This window comes from Macaca fascicularis, chromosome 3, assembly GCF_037993035.2.
Source record: "Macaca fascicularis isolate 582-1 chromosome 3, T2T-MFA8v1.1".
In the NCBI taxonomy this organism is placed as follows: domain Eukaryota; kingdom Metazoa; phylum Chordata; class Mammalia; order Primates; family Cercopithecidae; genus Macaca; species Macaca fascicularis.
Window position 1 is genome coordinate 45,336,826 of NC_088377.1, and position 20,112 is coordinate 45,356,937.

At 41.6% G+C, this 20,112-nt stretch overlaps 1 protein-coding gene across 16 annotated transcripts in view; it reads right to left on the reverse strand.

Annotated features, from left to right (window-relative positions):
- The window catches only part of RNF216 (ring finger protein 216), a 165,335-nt gene that overhangs the window by 121,400 nt on the left and 23,823 nt on the right, over positions 1 to 20,112 (reverse strand). For 9 of the 16 annotated variants that reach the window (XR_012432187.1, XM_065541629.2, XM_065541627.2 and 6 more), the window contains 3 exons: positions 16,832 to 16,965; positions 4,375 to 5,217; positions 3,009 to 3,085 (listed from right to left, as the gene is read on the reverse strand). Coding sequence is in view for 15 of the 16 variants with exons in the window: in XM_065541629.2 (XP_065397701.1) it covers positions 3,009 to 3,085; positions 4,375 to 5,217; positions 16,832 to 16,965 (1,054 nt within the window). In the remaining variant the exon portion in view is untranslated. The remainder of the gene's footprint in view (positions 1 to 3,008; positions 3,086 to 4,374; positions 5,218 to 16,831; positions 16,966 to 20,112) is intronic. The other 7 variants (XM_074034380.1, XM_074034381.1, XM_065541631.2 and 4 more) reach the window with 1 other exon arrangement.

The following is a 20,112-nucleotide window of genomic DNA, read 5'->3' on the forward strand; positions in this document are numbered from 1 at the left end:
TACAATAACCAAGTTTAAAAACTATACACAATAAATATGTGGAAAGGCTTGAGATGAGTGAGTAGCTGGCATGTAAATAACAAAATGGCTTTTTTTCCTCACTGTATGGAAGGTTAAATACCCAGGCAGAGTCTCTTGTTGAAAAATAAAAAATGCTTTAAGAGTTTGGGTAATCCAAGCTGGGTGAGGTAACACATACCTATAATCCCAGCTATTCGGGAGGCTGAGGCAGCAGAATCATCTGAACATGGGAGGCAAAGGTTGCAGTGAGCGGAGATCATGTCATTGCACTCTAGCTTGGGCGACAAGGGAAAAATTCTGTCTCTCAAAAAAAAAAAAAAAAAAAGAAAGAAAGAAAGAAAAAAAAAGTTTGCCGGGCATGGTGGCTCACGTTTCCCAGCACTTTGGGAGGCTGAGGCAGGGGACTAACTTGAGGTCAGGAGTTCGAGACCAGCCTGGCCAACATGGTGAAACCCCATCTCTACTAAAATACAAAAATTAGCTGGGCATGGTGGTGTGCGCCTGTAATCCCAGCTACTCGGGGGGCTAAGGCAGAAGAATCACTTGAACCCAGGAGACGGAGGTTGCAGTGAGCCAGGATCACGCCACTGCACTCCAGCCTGGGCAAGAGAGTGAGACTTCATCTCAAAAAAAAAAAATAAATACATAAATAAATAAAATAAAAAAAGTTTGTATAATCCAAAAACTTCAAGACAGGAATCTAAAGTCGTTTCAAACTGACACTGCCCTTGGGGACTTGAAAGAAGCAAAAACAATCCTCTCTAAAGAAACCAACTCTATCAAGAACTCAAGACATGAGCTTAGAGTCAAACTTAGAAAATACACAAGAAAATGAGGCACAATGGGAGCCAGCAGGAAGAACAGAATAAGATTCCCAATAAGATTCCCAAGAACTTAACACATCAGAACAATCAAACTCACAAAGAAGCGATGATTATTGTTTAAAGAAATAAAAAAAGATTAAAAATGTAGGCAAAGAGCAAAATTCTAGGAAAATAACCAAGAAAATTAAAAGCTAAAATATCATAACTGAAAAACAGTAACACAGTGGACGAGTTAAAAGATTACACTCTGCTGAAGAGAAATTTGTGGGCTAGAAGACACCTGTGAAGAAATCGTCCAGAATGCATCTCAGAGACAAAGAGGTGAACTTAGAGACATGGAGATTGTGGGAGAAGAGTTACAGAAGACAGGAAACAGCTACAAAATTTCCAGAACTGACAACATCACCAATCTATGGCCTGGTAGTATATACTCTTAATGGTTTTGCTTTACTGAGAAGCATGTTAAGTAAAATTGATAAAGATTAAGGGAAGGCCAGGTGAAGTGGCTCACACCTGTAATCCCAGCACTTTGGGAGGCTGCGGTAGGCGGATCACCTGAGGTCAGGAGTTCAAGATCAGCCTGGCCAACATGGCGAAACTCTGTCTCTACTAAAAATACAAAAATTAGCCAGGCGTGATGGCGCATGCCTGTAATCTCACCTACTTGGGAGGCTGAGGCAGGAGAGTCACTTAAACCTGGGAGGCGGAGGCTGCAGTGAGCTGAGATTGCACCATTGCACTCTAGTGTAGGCGACAGAGTGAGACTCTGTGTCAAAAATAAATAAACAAGTAAAAATCTGATGACAGTGGTTGCCTCTGTACAGAGGTGGGATCAGACAAGGCCACTACTGGCTCCAACAGTGTCATTGTACAAATTAGAAAAAAGTACCTACATTGGGTTAAGTACCTGGAAAGGGGTCCTTCCTTCTCAGCCTCAGCAGGGAAGAAACTCACCTGCACCCCTGACTGAGAACTACAGTATAAGATAGGAACTTTGAGGAAAGGTGTTTAGTGAACTATTTTAAGTTTACCACCAGGCTGGGCACAGTGGCTCACGGCTGTAATCCCAGCACTTTGGGAGGCCAAGGTAAGCAGATCACGAGGTCAGGGGTTCAAGACTAGCCTGACCAACATGGTGAAACCCTGTCTCTACTAAAAATACAAAAATTAGCCGGGTGCGGTGGAGCACGCCTGTAATGCCAGCTACTCAGGAGACTGAGGCAGGAGAATTGCTTGAACCCGGGAAGTGGAGATCGTAGTGAGCCAAGATCACACTACTGTACTCCAGCCTGGGCAACAGAACAAGATTCCGTCAACAACAACAACAACAACAACAACAAATTACGACTATTTCACTTCTGCAGATCAGAAGGAGGGGAAAGAGTATATTTTTCATTTTATATTCTTCAGGAAAACTTGTATTTTTAAAAAGCATATTTAAGACTTAAAAAAAAATTTTTTTTAAACAGAGACAAGATCTCACTCTGCCTCCCAGGCTGGAGTGTAGGAACGTAACATAGCTCCCTGAAGCCTTGAATTCCTGGACTCAGGTAATCCTCTTGCCTCAGCCTCCCAAAGTGCCAGGATTAAAGGTGTAAGCTATGTGTCTGGTCTATATTTATCCTTTTTATAATGAAAATTAAGAAATGCTTCTATGTATTTCTCCAGAGTGGTTGCAGAACACTATGTTACAATTGTAGGGAAGAAAATGTCTTAACATCTTGACTAAAACACAGGTAGTATCAATCTCAGAAACAACTCAGCATCATAATTCTGTAACCATGCAGTATTCCATAAAATCCAGAAAACAGTCTGTATATCACTAATGTCAGAATGAACAAGGTCATTAAAAAAGACATACCAAGTGAAATAAGCCAGTCAGAAAAGAATAAATACATGAGGCCCTGATAGCAGTCAAATCCATATAGAAAGAAAGTAGGATGGTGGGTGCCACTGGCTTGGGAGGGGGATGCGGAGTGAGTGTTTAATGGGGACAGTGTTTCATTTTGAGAAGAAGAAAGAGCTCTGGAGATGGATGGTAGTGATAGTTGCATACTTAACACCACCAAATTGTATATTTAAAAATGATTAAAATGGTAAATTTTATATTATATATATTTTACCACAACCACTATCACAAAAAAAGCATGGTATTATACTTACACATTCAGATCATAATAATTCTTCAAATGAATTATTTCCTCAATAAACCCATTTGCTACATCTGGAAATCTTGCTTCCTAGAAACAAATAAGAACATAATTTATATTTCATTCACTAGAATGGTTTCAAATGCCAATACAAGACAGATGGCAAAAGTGTAATAAAATGACTAAAGACTAGAAAAGGGCTTTGAAGCAGGTCTGTGTGTGTCTTCAAAGTCAACACTAGTTCTCAGATTCATCTGTCTACATAGAAGATTAGGTCTAGAAAGGTCTTGAGAGATCTCATTCTCTGTCCCCATTTTACAGATCCATTCTTCATTGTTTCAACAAATACTGAGCATCTCTGTCTAGACAAAGGGAATCAAAACACAAATAAGTTACAATCTTATACCAGCCCTCAAGCAGCTCACAACCTCATGGCTAGATAAAAACACCTGGGTGGCTGGGCGCGGTGGCTCATGCCTATAATCGAAGCACTTTGGGAGGCCGAGGCAGGCGGATCACCTGAGGTCAGGAGTTCGAAACTAGCCTGGACAACATGGTGAAACCCCGTCTCTACTTAAAAAAAACACAAAAATTAGCCAGGCGTGGTGGTATGCACCTGTAATCCCAGCTACTCAGGAGGCTGAGGCAGGAGAATCGCTTGAACCCAGGAGGCGGAGGTTGCTGGGACTACAGGCGCATGCCACCACACCAGGCTAATTTTTTGTTTTTTCAGTTGAGACAGGGTTTCACTGTGTTAGTCAGGACGGTCTTGATCTCCTGACCTTGTGATCCACCCACCTTGGCCTCCTGAAGTGCTGGGATTACAGGCGTGAGTCACCATGCCCGGCCCTTATATTACTCTTAATATCACCACTAATAGAACTTTGTAGGATGACAGAAACATTGTCCTCTATGCTTGATGATGAGGTAAGCTGTTAGCCTCATGTGGCTACTAAGGCTAAGATGTGACTGGTGCCACGGGAAAATGTTATTTAACTGTAAGACATTTAAATGTAAACTGCCACAAGGAGCTAGTAAGTGCCATATTGGACAGCATAGGTCTAGGTAATTCAATAAACCTGCTTTAAGGGTTTCCATTTGGAGTGAACTCAAGGAATTTGAAAAAAACGAGGAACTGCAGGTATGACAGCACCAGGCCACCATGATATGCAGTTAGAATCCCAGAGAGCTTCCTGAAGAGTTAAGTATAGTAAAGGAACCCCGATTCCATTTTCACATCTTCAGAGTGTCTCTTTTCTGTATATCTAGATATATACTTCTTAGAAAAATAAAGTCCACGCATACAACCTTTTTTGCAATAAAAAAAAAAGAAAGAAACTCAGTATATGTAGTGTCTGCATTTACTTGATAAAACTTACCGTTTCTTTCACTAATAGTTCAACAAGTTCTTGATCTACCTCTGCAGCTTCTTGCCCCCAAATGTTTTCCAAATTGGGCTCTTCAGATTCTTGCATTGGAAAGGCTGGACCTGGCTCTTCATCATCAATTGCTAACTGTTGGTCTTCAAACTCTCCTAGAGGATGGGCAGGCTGAGGAGAAGAGGGGCCTGAAATCCCACCTTGCTGGGGTTCTGGCCTTGGAAAAGCTGGCCCCGGGAATTCATGCTGAAACAACAAGCGGCCCAGTTCTGCTTCAGGCTGCCGTTCCTGAGGAACAACTTGGTTTGTTATTTCACGGGGCTGTTGGTTCAGAGACTGGAAGTAAGGATGATCTAACCAGCAGTCTTCTTCGATGGCCTGATCATCTGCTAGAGCAGCTGACTCTCCTGGATTTGATAACAGCTCTGTCTCTGAGTCTTCGGATGACTGGTTCTGAGTTTCTAAAGGATCGCTTTCTGTGTAAAGAAGGCTACTTTCTTCCAAGATGATGACTTTCTGCTCTGATCTGGGGTTGACAATGTCATTTGCTGCTTCGTTACGACTCGGTCCAGGCTTGGGTTCTTTTTCTATTTGGCCACTTGGCTTAGTGAATTCAGAGATTCCAGGAGGCCCAAGATCCAGAAATTCACCGTAGTCATCCTCAGAATCATCCTGTGCCCCAGAATCAAACAATGGGTTGTTACACACTGAAAAATAGCTGCTCTTATCTGATTCAAATGCTGCTCTAGACTTTTTAGGGCTTTCTTCTCCCAACCTTTTCAGATCTTGCCACTGGGCAGCTGGTTTGATGAGATTGGGTCGTGATCTCTGAGGTTTATTTGTCTAAGAAAAAATGAAATTTTAATAATTCAATTTCTTTCCTATGCCTATCCCTCCTTATGTACTTATATTGAGCTTCCGAGATAGGATAGGAAAGAAACAAAAACACCCTCCCCCTTAACAATACCTATATTTATATTTATCTTAACATTGAAATTTGATTACACTATGTACTATCTGTAAGAATCAAAGTAGTCATTCATAGATTAAAGCTTGAGATAGAGTTTGAATTATAACTTATTTTTACTTTTCAGACAGAGTTTTCCTCTGTTAACCCAGGCTGGAGTGCAACGGTGCGATCTCAGCTCACTGCAACCTCTGCCTCCCAGGCTCAAGCAACTCTTGTGCCTTAACCTCCCGAGTAGCTGGGATTACAAGCATGTGCCACCATGTCCAGCGAATTTTTATATTTTTAGTAGAGATGGGGTTTCACCATGTTGGCCACGCTGGTCTCAAACTCCTGGCCTCAAGTGATCTGCCTCCCTCAGCCTCCCAAAGTGCTGGGATTACAGGCATGAGCCACTGAACCCGGCCCTGAATTATAATTTAATCTGAGACCACTAAAACAAAAATAACTCCACAGCAGAGAAAACAATGAAAGAATGCTAACACATCAGAAGAATAAGAAATGTTCAAAAAACATATAAAAACAATCTAAATCTCATTAGCAACCAGCAAAATGAAAAATTAAAACAAGACAGTATTTTTTTCCCTGTAAAAGTGGCAAACTTTTAAATTAGATAATACCAAGCATTGGTGAGGATGGTGAAAATTCTTTTTTTTTTTTTTTTGGAGACAATCTCGCTCTGTCACCCAGGTTGGAGTGCAATGGCGTGATCTCAGTTCACTCCAACTTCCGCCTTCCAGGTTCAAGCGATTCTCCTGCCTCAATCTCCCAAGTGGCTGGGATTATAGGCACACACCTCCAAACCCAGCTAATCTTTGTATTTTTGGTAGAGACAGGGTTTCGCCATTGCCAGGCTGGTCTTGAACTCCTGACCTCGGATGATTGGCCCACCTTAGCCTCCCAAAGTGCTGGGATTACAGGCGTGGGGCACCATGCTTGGCCATGTGTGAAAATTCTTATACTATCATTTACTGCTGGTGAATTTAGGAGAGAAATTTGGCACTATTTATTAAAATAAAAAACGTAGCCCAGGTGCGGTGGCTCACACCTGTAATCCCAGCATTTAGGGAGGCTGAGGTGTGTGGATCACAAGGTCAGGAGATCGAGACCATTCTGGCCAACGTGGTGAAATCCCATCTCTACTAAAAATACAAACATCAACTGGGCACGGTGGTGCATGCCTGTAATCCCAGCTACTCGGGAGGCTGACGTAGCAGAACTGCTTGAACCAGGGAGTCAGAGGTTGCAGTGAACCGAGATGGTGCCACAGCACTCCAGCCTGGAGACAGAGCGAGACTGCGTCTCAAATAAATAAATAAATACACAAATATATAAATATAAATAAAAAATGTGTATCTGTCACCATTTTTTCATAATGTTCTATAAACCCTTATCTATCTAAAAAGGGCATATACAAGAATACTCAGCATAAACAGAAAAAAGCCTAGAGACATTCTGAAGTTTGTCCCTGAGTGAACGGTTAAATAAACTATTACTTATTTGTGCTACAAAATACTCTACAACTGACCCCTACCAAAAAAGAGGTAGCTCAATCTGTACTGAAATGGAAAGCTTCGCTAAGAAATGCCATTAAGTGAAGAAAAGCAAGCTGCAAAATCATACACAGAATGATTCCATTTACTTAAAATACGTCAATAAGACACAAACAAAATCATTTCTAAAAGTATGTGTATGTACACACATGTATATACACATCGATACATACAAATTCAAAGAAAAGACCTGGAAGGGTACATGCTAAACTGGTAACAACAGTTCCTCTGGGAAGTCCCTAGAAGAAAGGAGATGGTTCATCTCAGGCTTTAGGGTGGGTCCCTGAAGACTATGCCACTGAAGTAAAGGGGCAAGTTGGAAATACTCTGGACCTCCCAGGGACTGAATCCCAGTGTGGAGAGTTTAACTCCCTCAATGTGAGGTGCTGGTGCTCTTACTCTTCAAGAAACCAATTAAGGTCCTCTTTAGAGAAACATAACATCATATAGAATCCCAAAATTTTCGTATGCAATGACTTACACTCAATCAAAAATAACTAGGCATACAAGAACTTAATGCGCAACAGAAAATCAGAACAAGAGAAGTAACAGACAACAGAAACAAATATACAGGGACTTCACACAGTGAAGTTATCAACATGAATTCTAAAATAACAGCATGTTTAGGGAAATAAAGGACTAGCTTGAGAACTGTAGTCAAGAAGTAGAAGAATCAAACGCAAATTCCAGAATGGAAAAATACAATAACTAAGGTTGGATGGATATATAGTATTTTAAGTAAATATAGTTGAAGAGAGAAATTAGTGCATTAAAAGCCAGGTCAGAATAGCCATAGTAAGGCATAGACAAAATGGACAATTACGTAAGAGACCACGTCAAGAACAAAAAGGTCTTCAAAACATGTAACTGGAGTTGTAGAAGAGAAGAAGCTGTTTCTTTGGTACAGGAAGAGGAAGGAAAACAAGGGAGGGAAGGGAAGGAGGGGGACACATAATGGTTAGTTCAAATAACCATTTGAACTAAAAAAGGGATAAAACGTAAGGAGTCACAGATGAAGAGGAAGTAGGACAGCCGTCTGTTTTCTTTAATTCTATAGAATATATTCAAAACCTCAAAGAATACACTGGTTCTGAAGACTCTAACAAACAAACAAACAAAAAACAACCCTCGAAGAAATAAACAAAACTTCTGGGCCAGGTGCAGTGGCTCACGCCTATAATCCCAGCACTTTGGGAGGCCGACGTGGGCGGATCACAGGGTCAGGAGTTCAAGACCAGCCTGGCCAACATAGTGGAACCCCGTCTCTACTAAAAAAGACAAAAAATAAGCCAGCTGTGGTGATGGGCGCCTGTAATCTCAGCTACTCAGGAGGCTGAGGCAGGAGAATCGCCTGAACCCGGGAGGCGGAGGTTGCAGTGAGCCGAGATTATGCCACTGTACTCCAGCCCAGGAAATAGTGTGAGACTCTGTCTCAAAAAAAAAGAAAAAAGAAAACTTTGGGCCAGGCACAGCTGGCTCATGCCTATAACCCCAGCACTTTGGGAGGTGAGGCAGGTGGATCACCTGAGGTCAGAAGTTTGAGACCAGCCTGACCAACATGGTGAAACCCTATTTCTACTAAAAATACAAAATTAGCTGGGAGTGGTTGTGCATGCCTGTAATCCCAGTTACTTAGGAGGCTGAGGCAGCAGACTTGCTTGAACCTGGGAGGCAGAAGCTGCTGTGAGCCAAGATCACACCACTGCGCTCCAGCCTGGGCGACAGAGCAAAACTCCCATCTCCAAAAAGAGAAAAAAGAAAAGAAAAGAAAAGAAAAGAAAACTTCTAAACTTTTTATGAAGTCAGAATCATGTTTATATATATAAAAAAAATCTGTCAAGGATATCATACGTACACACAAACCTATAGGCCAATCTCCACTTATGAGATCTACACAGAAAACATTAATATTTGCAAAAGGAATCCCCAGCAGCACATTACGACTACATTACAACGCCACAACCAAGGGGAGTCTTTTCAAAGACAATAACTTACCAACTAAGAGGTCAAGGAAGAAAAACATGACAATCTCTGTAAGATGTTGAAATCAAATGTAACAGAATCCTACATTCACTTCTAAAAAAATTTTTTTAAGCCAAAGTAAGTAACTAGTTCCTTAACATAACTAAAAAAATGGTATCTCAAGCAAAAGGCACCATTAATGAAAAAACATTAAAAGTATTCCCATGTATGTCTGTGGCCATTCTTGTTCTTCTCTATCAAAACTATTAAAATTTTTGAGGAAGTACCATAATATAATTAGACAAGTCAAAGAAGTATGAAAATTGGAAAGATCAGATGCAAGTTTTCAAGAAATTAACAGTCAACTGAAAAATCACTGTAGACAATAATGGTAAGGTGATTGACTATAAAATTAATATAAAAAACAACAAGGGTTGGGCATAGTGGCTCACGCCTGTAATCTCAGCACTTTGGGAGGCTGAGGCAGGCGGATAACTTGAGGTCAGGAGTTAAGAGAGCAGCCTGACGAACATGGTGAAACCCCATCTCTACTAAAAACACAAAAATCAGTCGGGCATGGTGGCACACACCTGTAATCCCAGCTACTCGGGAGGCTAAGACAGGAGAATCGCTTAAACTCGGGAGGTTGCAGTGAGCCAAGATTGGGCCACTGCACTCTAGCCCGGGTGATAAAGCGAGACTGTCTTAAAAAAAAAGTAACAAGAACACTTTTACTCTCCACTTTGGAATGAAGAATGGCCTGATGCTAGAGTCACAATAAAGACAACTGAGATCCTTACACTATATTTGTTGTAATTTTGTCCTTTGACAGGTCTAGCAACCCAAAGGGACAGAGACTGATGATCTTGAGGTAACTCAAGGAACACAGGAAAACAGCTAACTCCCTTTTCTGGAGAGTAATGTTTTTCTCACGGAGCTGCAAGGGTTGGAAGTCCTTCTCAGGCCTGAGCTCTGCTGTCTTTTTAGCACCTGATCTCTCTGACTTTGAGGGTATCAAGGTTAGGCTGCACTGTGAGAGAGCGTTTGACTTTGCAGTACCTAGGGTTAATCTGGGCTATGGCGGGGCACATGACTTTTGGGAATGTGAGGGCTCACAAAACACTGGCAAGAACTGTATTTTTTGCTCCCTCTTTGCAGAGGTCTTTATGGCTTGAGTCAAGCCCCCAAGATTATGGCCAGACAGAAATGTGGGTGCCAACTCCATTTGCTGCTAGCATACAGGGGTGCAGTTTAAAGCTAACCAATCCCAGCTGTGTTGAGTGCAGGGAGGGTATAAACTCAGGCTTTTGGAATCTGTGGGTATGTGGATTCCTTTTCTTGCAGGCTTAGGTGAGGGAGGCCTCAGGTGTCTGACTGTGTCAGACAGAAACTGGAAAGTTATTGGCTACGTTGGACATCTTGGAGCCAAAGCCATCCCGGTCCTGAGATATACAAGGTCCAACATAAAAACAGCATCCCTAATTTCTAAAAATTGGAGTACTCTACCTTCTGGTAGTCCTGCCTTTTCATGTATAAAACTTCTGGCCCTAGAAGCTACAAATAGTTACAAAAGTGGCAAAACTTTACCAAAAATAATTCAGAATTATGATGACCATGATGTGGAATGTTCCAGATGAAAAAGAGTGTTCATCCAAGAAATTCACTTGAATCCTAGGCCTCCAAATTACACGGAAAGAACGAGATTCTTACTGACATTCAGAGGCCTCAAAGAGACAACAGGATTCTAAAATAGCTTTTTTGAAAGATTCACTGCAAAAAGCTAATGAAAAACTAGAAATGCAAAATTACCTCCCATACCAAAGACAGATAAACTAATGTAATTCCCACCGCTCTCATTTTACCTGAATACTGCATCTACTCCTGAATATTCACAGTCTACTAACTTTGAGTTGCCCTTCTTCTCTGAAAAAAACAGCTACAACTGTTTCCTTATAAAACAGAACAAACTGAAAATATAGCACGTAATTCCTGACTTACATGCTATGGATAAAAACAGGCCATAGTTTTAAAATGTCCTAAACCTGGGGAAGATTTTCAAACATTTTTTAAAGAAATCAGTGTCTTAATTATAACTTATGACCCTAGGATACCTGACTTTTACCAGCTAACATACATTGGTGGGACCAGGGGAAGGAGAGGGAGTAAAAACGGATAAAAGCAGCAGAAGCAGAATGTTATTTTCCTGAGGATGATATTCAGGACCTGACAAGTACCATCCAGTCTACTTATGGGCCATGCAAAGCCTGAAATATCAGAAGTGACCTTTAGAAAGCCATTCCCAAAATATTTCAGCTCTATGGTGTTATCTGAAAGCAAAATAGATGCCCCTTTATAAATTATGACAGATTCTAAATTTTGTCTGTTTTTTAAAAATTAGAGACAAAGGCAGACACAGGCCATGCGTGGTGGCACACACCTGTAATCCTAGCTACTCTGGAGGCTGAGGCACGAGAATCACTGAACCCAATAAGTGGATGTTGCAGTGAGTCAAGATTGCAATACTGCACCCCAGCCTGGGCAACAGAGGGAGACTCCATCTCAAAAACAAAAACAAACAAACAAAAAAAATTAGATACAGGGTCCCAGGCTGAAGTACAGTGGCACAATCATAGCTTACTACAGCCTTGAATTCCTGGGCTCAAGTGATCTTCCTGCTAGGCCTCTCAAAGCACTGGGATTACAGGTTTTGAGCCACTATGTCTGGACTGACCTTTAAGGTTAAGGAAACAAAAGTTACCTATGAGGTCAGGGTTCACGGTGACTGGTATGGCAACTCCCTAAATTCCTATGCTCCATGAAAAACCAAACTGTTGCTAAGCTCCCTACCAACAGGGTGTATCAGGCAAATATCAGACCCCTCCCTAACTCCGATTTACAACCCAGAAACCCACTACAACTCTTATTGGGACAGAAGACTGGCCTTACAAACATCGTTTTCTGATAAATGACTACATACAGATCTTAAACCAGTTTCTGCCAGCTTATAGAGCTGCACACAAACTGTCTTTGTGCCCTACAGTTCACCTTTTGAAGGAAAAAGCCAAATTCCACCTCATTTTAATGCTGAAACTCCACCCCAGGGAAGCTCTGGTTAGTCTTTGGCAGCCCTGAAGTCAGTAACTGATTAAGAAACTCATCAGGAAAGCTAAATTCCGAGTAGCTGGGATTATAGGAGCTCACCACCATGCCCAGCTAATTTTTGTATTTTTAGTAGAGACGGGGTTTCACCATGTTGGCCAGGCTGGCTTTGAACTTCTGACCTCAAGTGATTCGCCTGCCTTTGCCTTCCAAAGTGCTGGGATTACAGGCATGAGCCACCACACCCAGCTACCATCTAGTCTTAACTGGGCCTTTACCTTTGCCTTTTTTTGTTTGGACAAATTAGTATAGTGTTTAGATCTAAGATTTGTAAATTGTCTACCTTTTTTCATCTGGGAGTCACCTCTGTGGAAGTGCCAACTAAGAGGTGCCAGGTTAGCAATTGCTTGGGGGCACTGTAACAGGTGATTGAAGGACTGATGGTCTAAAGAGGGGATAGAAACTATGTTGACTCTTAAATGACATGGTTTGAACTAACAGGGTCCACTTACACATGGATTTTCTTCACTTGCAACACCCAGTATCTTCCCTAGCCAACTCAGTGTGAAGACCACACAGATAAAGACCTCTATAATGATCCACTGCCACTTAATGAACAGTAAATATATTTTCCTTAGGATTTTCTTGTTTTTTTTTTTTTTGAGACAGAGTCTCGCTCTGTTGCCACCCAAGCTGGAGTGCAGTGGCCTGATCTTGGCTCACTGCAACCTCTGCCTCTCGGGTTCAAGCAGTTCTCTGCCTCAGCCTCCCAAGTAGCTGGGATTACAGGTGCCCACTACCATGCTGGCTAATTTTTGTATTTTTAGTAGAGACAGGGTTTCATCATCTTGTCCAGGCTGGTCTTGAACTCCTGACCTCATGAGTCTTGAACTCTTGGCCTCGGCCTCCCAAAGTGCTGGGACTACAGGCGTGAGCCACCCTGCCCAGTTTATGATTTTCTTAACCTTTCCTCAGCTTACTTTAAGAATGCAGTATATTATATATATACACACACACACACATATATATACACACACATAATATACTAGTTAGTATATCATGATTAAGCATGTTAATCAACCATGTAATTGGTCAATAGTATGCTATTAGTAGTTAAGTAGTTATTAAGTAGTATTAAGCAGTTAAGGCTTTGGTCAACAGTATGCTATTAGTACTTAAGTTTTTGGGGAGTCAAAAGTTATATGCAGATTTTAAATTGCACAGGGGTTGGCACCCCTAACCACTATGTTGTTCAAGTGTAAACTGTATTTGAAAACTGGCAAATAAAGAATCTTAATGAAGGTTGTAAGATCTGCTTCTCTGTCTCTCCGTGTCTATATATGTGTTATGTGTGTGTGGTATTTCTCTACCAAAATATATCACAGAACTCTAATAACTGGTTTAAGGAAAAAGTAAGCACTTCAATCTTTTATCAGAAAAACAGAATCTAACTCCAATGCCTTTTAGTTCACATGACTTGGATATTTTTGGTAAGAAAGACCATTTGGAAAACAGCTGTGTGTCTTCTGATCAGCAAAAATGCCCACGTATTTTTTTTTTTTTTGAGACGGGGTCTCCCTCTGTCATATAGGCTGGAGTGCAGTGGCACGATTTTGGCTCACTGCAACCTCCATCTCCTGGGTTCAAGTGATTCTACTGCCTCAGCCTCCTGAGTAGCTGGAATTACAGGCAATGTGCTACCATGCCTCGCTAATTTTTGTATTTTTAGTGAGATGAGGTTTCACCATGTTGGCCAGGCTGGTCTCGAACTCCTGACTTCAAGTGATCCACCGTGCCGGGTCTATATGGATGTTTTTTATATTCCAAGATTATATAAAGCTCTTAGAAATCTGATATGTCTTGGTATATATGCTATCAGTCATAATTTTGGTTTAGAAATAACTAAATTTCCTTGTCAACTGTGTCACTATAATGAACTCATCAGGTTTTTAACTGCAGCCATTTTAAGTCTTGCTGTCCATAGTTATTTTGTTCTGACATTTTCTGAAAGCTCTCTGCAAGCAATTATAATCCGTAAGTGCTGTGTCTTCAAAGATGTATATGCGAAAAATGAAATGAATGCTGACAAATACAGGTTTGAGTTCACACTATTGGACTAAATATTCAAAATTCTAATGAAGAAACTAATGAATTTGTGTAACTGCTAACCAAGATCAAACAGCAAGAATTAATTACATGAGACTGAATTGATTAAAGAAGAATCATGGGTTTTTATGGCTTCTTTATTTGAAACACTGCTGGTTCTTTTAATGTTTTGTTTGCCAGATTTAAGGAAACTTTTTTCTTTCTTTTTTTTTTTTTTTTTTGAGACGGAGTCTCGCTCTGTCGCCCAGGCTGGAGTGCAGTGGCCGGATCTCAGCTCACTGCAAGCTCCGCCTCCCGGGTTCACGCCATTCTCCGGCCTCAGCCTCCCGAGTAGCTGGGACTACAGGCGCTGCCACCTCACCCGGCTATTTTTTGTATTTCTTAGTAGAGACGGGGTTTCACCGTGTTAGCCAGGATGGTCTCGATCTCCTGACCTCGTGATCCGCCCATCTCGGCCTCCCAAAGTGCTGGGATTACAGGCTTGAGCCACCGCGCCCGGCCGGAAACTTTTTTCTTTTAAGGTTTTTATAGCTTATCGCAATTTGGTATACTTTTATAATAAAAATGAAAATATTTGCTTTTCCTCCCAACAGGTTCCTTCCAGAATTTGCAAACTATTCATGAGTATTCTTATTTTTATGGCAATATCATTATTTGCATAAGTTCAATAAGAATCTGTCCTTTTAATAAAAGGACACAACTGGAAACTGGTTATGTTACCAAGGCTTTGAATGGAATGCCACATTTCAATACGTGCAAACAATGCCTGGCTTTAAGCGTTCCCTGCCTTACAGTGAGTAAATCTGTCTCTTCCTGGCAGGCTCAGGAACCTCCAGATGTTGGATACAGCAGGCAAAGACTAATGTCTGTCCTGGTTTGGCTTCCTAGCAGAGACATTTTTTATAGACCAATTTGAGATTCCTCGTCAAAATTTCCAGCAAAGGAAATTTAAATATGTGCTTTCAAATACGTGGTTAGTGAGGCAAACTGGTCTTACTGTGATTATCTTTGGTAGAAATGGGAGTGACTGTAGAGAGAAAAATTACATTTCAAAAGAAAACTCCAGTATGCCTGTTATTTAGATTGTAGCCCTGTTTATTGAGTTTTTATTATCTACCAGTACATTGCACTGAATTCTGAATTTTTTTTTTTTTTTTTTTTTTTTTTTGAGACGGAGTCTCGCTCTGTCGCCCAGGCTGGAGTGCTGTGGCCGGATCTGAGCTCACTGCAAGCTCCGCCTCCTGGGTTCATGCCATTCTCCTGCCCCAGCCTCCCGAGTAGCTGGGACTACAGGCGCCCACCACTGCGCCCGGCTCATTTTTTGTATTTTTAGTAGAGACGGGGTTTCACCGTGGTCTCGATCTCCTGACCTTGTGATCCGCCCGCCTCGGCCTCCCAAAGTGCTGGGATTACAGGCGTGAGCCACCGCGCCCGGCGTGAACAACCAATTTCTTAAACAGGGCAGTTTAAATCTTCAATGGGTATCATAATGAATTTCTCTCTGCTTTAATCCTTATACGGGAAAGGTGGTCTGAAGCAGCCTGATGTTAACTAATCAGTTATTTTTCTCTTTTGTCTCCTTGTCCCAGCCTGACAAGAGAAGTAACTTTGAAAGGACTTTGCTTCTGCTCTCTTTAGTCCTTCTCTGTCTATAAAGCCAACCACTTTTGCTCAGCTCAGAACACCTACTGAATTTTATGGAAGAAAGTGTTGTTTGGTTCTAGAACCACAATAAAGCCAACTGGGATCTTTAAACAAAAACAAACAAACAAACAAAAAAAAGGGCAACAGACTTGTAGTTTAAAAAACACAGTTTAAAAGTACAATGAAAGGGCCGGGCGCGGTGGCTCATGTCTATAATCCCAGCACTTTGGGAGGCCAAGGTGGGGAGGATCACAAAGTCAGGAGTTCGAGATCAGCCTGGCCAAAATGGTTAAACTCGTCTCTACTAAAAATACAAAAATTAGCCAGGTGTGGTGGCAGGCACCTGTAATCCCAGCTACTCGGGAGGCTGAGGCAGGAGAATCGCTTGAAATCAGAAGGTGGATGTTGCAGTGAGCCGAGATCACGCCACTGCACTCCAGTCTGGGCAAAAGAGCGAAACTCCGTCTCAAAAAAATAGAAGTACAATGAAAGAAAAGATGTCATTCACAAAAGCAACAGAAAATATAAAATAACCAAGAAAAACAAAAAATGTTTAAGATCTATATTAAGAAAAATTCAAAATGCTTTCTGGCTGAGGAATATAAAAGAAGTCTTGACTACATGAAAAGACAAAATTTGTTCTTGGTTAGAAAGAGCAGGATCATAAAAATTGCTCTATAAATATAACAGGAAGATTTGTTTTGGATTAGGCAAACTGATTACATATATATTTATATTTTGGAATTTAAAAGGTTGATTGTAAACTCCATATAAAAATTTAAGTGCGAGAATATCCAGGATGATTCTGAAAAATGTGGGATAATATGGAGAGAATAAGGCCAATCCAACAGTAAGATACACCATAATGTTGTAGCAATGACAACAGTGCAATCTGGTGCATTAATAGTCAAATGGAACAACGGTGCAGATAACTCAATCCAGAAGCAGACTGAAACATACAGCTTCTAAATCTAAGGGTACCTGAGGTAGAATGGAAAAGAGGTTCTCAGAACGAGTACAAGAGGTGCTCTCAGCTGTTCCACAACAAGGCCCACAAGAGTGGCTGAATACTTAGATCACCAACTTGCAATAATAATGTCACAATGTAAGTTTAAAGAAAACTCACTTCTGTCAGGATGACATCATCATCCAGGTCCTCTTCTTCATGCTGCTGAGGAGCTGGGGTGACCAGCATTGGAATCCCTTCCTCATCTGAAGAGTCAGATATGGTGATGGGCCCATCTCTGAGATTGATCCACTCTACAGGAAAGCAGAGAACACTGTTACTGGGAGGCTGGCAGTATCACATCCAACCCTTTAAGTTTGTCCTGACAAGGGTACAGCCTAAAGTCAACTTCATGGCTACTACTATAACGTACCTCCTTAAGCAGCCCACGCACTTAGGCATTAAGAGCCATGTTTCTATGCTGACTTTTGCCAATAACACATTTTGGGAACTGCTAGAGAACATCTGACAATTACTATGCTCAAGATTATAACTTTTTCTCACACTAGGTTGGAGAAATCTGTTCATAAAATTTTCTGGACTGCCAATTTCTTTAAAGTGAAATAATGGTCTCCCAATCCATCTCTATTCCTCCCGGGAATATGTGGCTATTTTATTTAAATTGTTTGGTTTGAAAAAATTATCACTCAAAAATAGTAAAAGTTTAATTATTTAAAATTTTGAAATTTGCTCATCTTAAACACAAACTTTAAGAATCATTTAGGCGAACCTATTTCAATGCTTTAGTCAAGCACCCATTTAGCACCTATGACAGTCAGCAATTTAACTTTCCAAGTTTCCTTTAAAATATATAATCTAACCATCTAGATGCAGTAATTCTATTCAAGGTCTTTATTTCCTTTTATCAATTTGAAAACAGGCCATGTTTGATAAGAATTACCGGGTAACACAAACTGGTATTTTTTCCTGTCTAGTTCCATAGGAATATCGAAGGTTAAATTGGACAATTTAAAAAAGCACTGGCTGGGAGCAGTGACTCACGCCTGTAATCCCAGCACTATGGGAGGCCAAAGTGGTTGGTTCATGAGGTCAGGAGTTTGAGACCAGCCTAACCAACATGGTGAAATGTTGTCTCTACTAAAAATACAAAAATTAGCCGGCCGTGGTGGCACACGCCTGTAATCCCAGCTACTCAGGAGGCTGAGGCAGGAGAATCATTTGAACTCGGGAGGCAGAGGCTGCAGTGAGCTGAGATCGCACCACTGCACTCCAGTCTGGGTGACAGTGAGACCTCGTTTCAAATAAAAAAAAAAAAGTCATTAAGTGACCTAAAAGAATGGAAGAAGAAAGAAGAGAGAAGAAAAGAAAGAGGCATCTCATCACTGCAATTTCTGAAATTCTTCCATTAAAGCTGTAATGTTTTTCTTTTGTGTGTGTGTTGTGTGTGTGTGTATGTGTGTGTGTGTGTGTGTGTCTGGGACAGGGTCTTGCTCTATCACCCAGGCTGGAGTACAATGTTGTGATCATAGCTCACTGCAGCTTCAACCTCCTAGGCTCAAGCAATCCTCCCACCTCAGCTTCTCAAGTAGCTAGGACACACTACGATGGACAGTTAATTAAAATAAAATTTTTTTGGCCGGGCGTGGTGGCTCAAGCCTGTAATCCCAGCACTTTGGGAGGCGGAGACGGGTGGATCACAAGGTCAGGAGATCGAGAACATCCTGGCTAACACCGTGAAACCCCGTCTCTACTAAAAAAATACAAAAAACTAGCTGGGCAAGGTGGCGGGCGCCTGTAGTCGCTGCTACTCGGGAGGCTGAGGCAGGAGAATGGCGTGAACATGGGAAGTGGAGCTTGCAGTGAGCTGAGATCCGGCCACTGCACTCCAGCCTGGGCGACAGAGTGAGACTCCATTTCAAAAAAAAAAAAAAAAATTTTTTTTCTTGTAGAGATGGAGTCTTACGATGTTCCTATACTGGCCTTGAACTCCTGGCCTCAAGTGATCCTCCCACCTCGGCCTCCCAAGAAGTCACTGGGATGATAGGCATGAGCCACCATGCCTGACTTAATTGTGGATTTTTAAGGATGAGGATTTGCCAAGCTCCTCATTCAGCCATTTCAGAAGACACATGTATGGGGGATCATTCTGAAGAGATACTGAGCAAAGAAAAGCTCTAGACATTGGTACATGAGGCACAGGAGTCAAGAGAGAAAAGATACACCACTGAAAATGGCCATAGTGAATAAGACCCCTGCATCCACAGGAAATTGTAGATTCCTCTCTTGAAGACCTGACCCAAGAAAAAGACACACAATCTTGGTGTACCCAATGAAAAAGTTGGTTTAGGTTGGGCACGGTGGCTCACGCCAGTAATCCCAGAACTTTGGGAGGCCCAGACAGGCAGATCACTTGAGGTCAGGAGTTCAAGACCAGCCTGGCCAACATGATGAAACCCCATCTCTACTATAAATACAAAAATTAGCCCGGTGGGGTGGCATGCAACTGTAATCCCAGCTACCTGGGAGACTGAGGCAGGAGAATCGCTTGAACCTGGGAGGTGGAGGCTGCAGTAAGCCAAGATCATGCCACTGCACTCCAGCCTTGGTGCTAGAGCAAGACCCTGTCTCAGGCAAAAAAAAAAAAAAAAAAAAGAAAAAAAAAAGGAAGGAAAGACAGGAGGGAGGAAACTGAAGGAAAGGAAGGAAAGGAGAGAGGAGAGGAGGAGGAAAGGAGGAAAGGAAGGGGAGGGAAGGGAAGAAAAGGGAGGGGAAGGGAGGAAGAAGGGAGGAGGGGAGGAAGAAGGGAGGAAGTAAGGGAGGAAGGGAGGAAAGGAAAGGAAGAAGGAAGGAAGGAAGGACAGAAGGAAGGAGGGAGGGAGGGAATGAATGAACCTATCACCTTATAATGAAGTCCAGTGTTTGACAAGATACCACACAACATACCACATGTAAGGTTCCAATTAGCTTTTCAAAGTATAACAACACAGCATGCTCTACAAATCAAGTGTACAGCTCTATGAATTAACACAAAAGGGACATCTGTGTATAATCACCACCACAAGGTCAGGAAATATTTATAGCACATTAGTAGCCTCCCTGTGCTTCTCCCAATCTCTGCTCTCCTTCATCCCCAAAGGGAGGATTTCTAATTGCACAGATAAGTTTTGCATGTTTTTGAGTATATATTCTGTGTCTGGCTTTCTTGCAAATAATGTCTGAGATACATCCATATTGCATGCTGCTATAATTCTTTGTTGTATATAATCCACTATAAGAATACAACATAAATTACTCCTTCTTCTGTTGATAGACATTTGAGTACGTGGCAGTTTAGGCTATCGTGGATAATACTATTATGAACACTCTTGTGCAAGTCTTTGGTGTACTCATTTTAGTTGCATACATTCTAGGAGTGGAAATGCTGAGTCATGGGGTAAGCA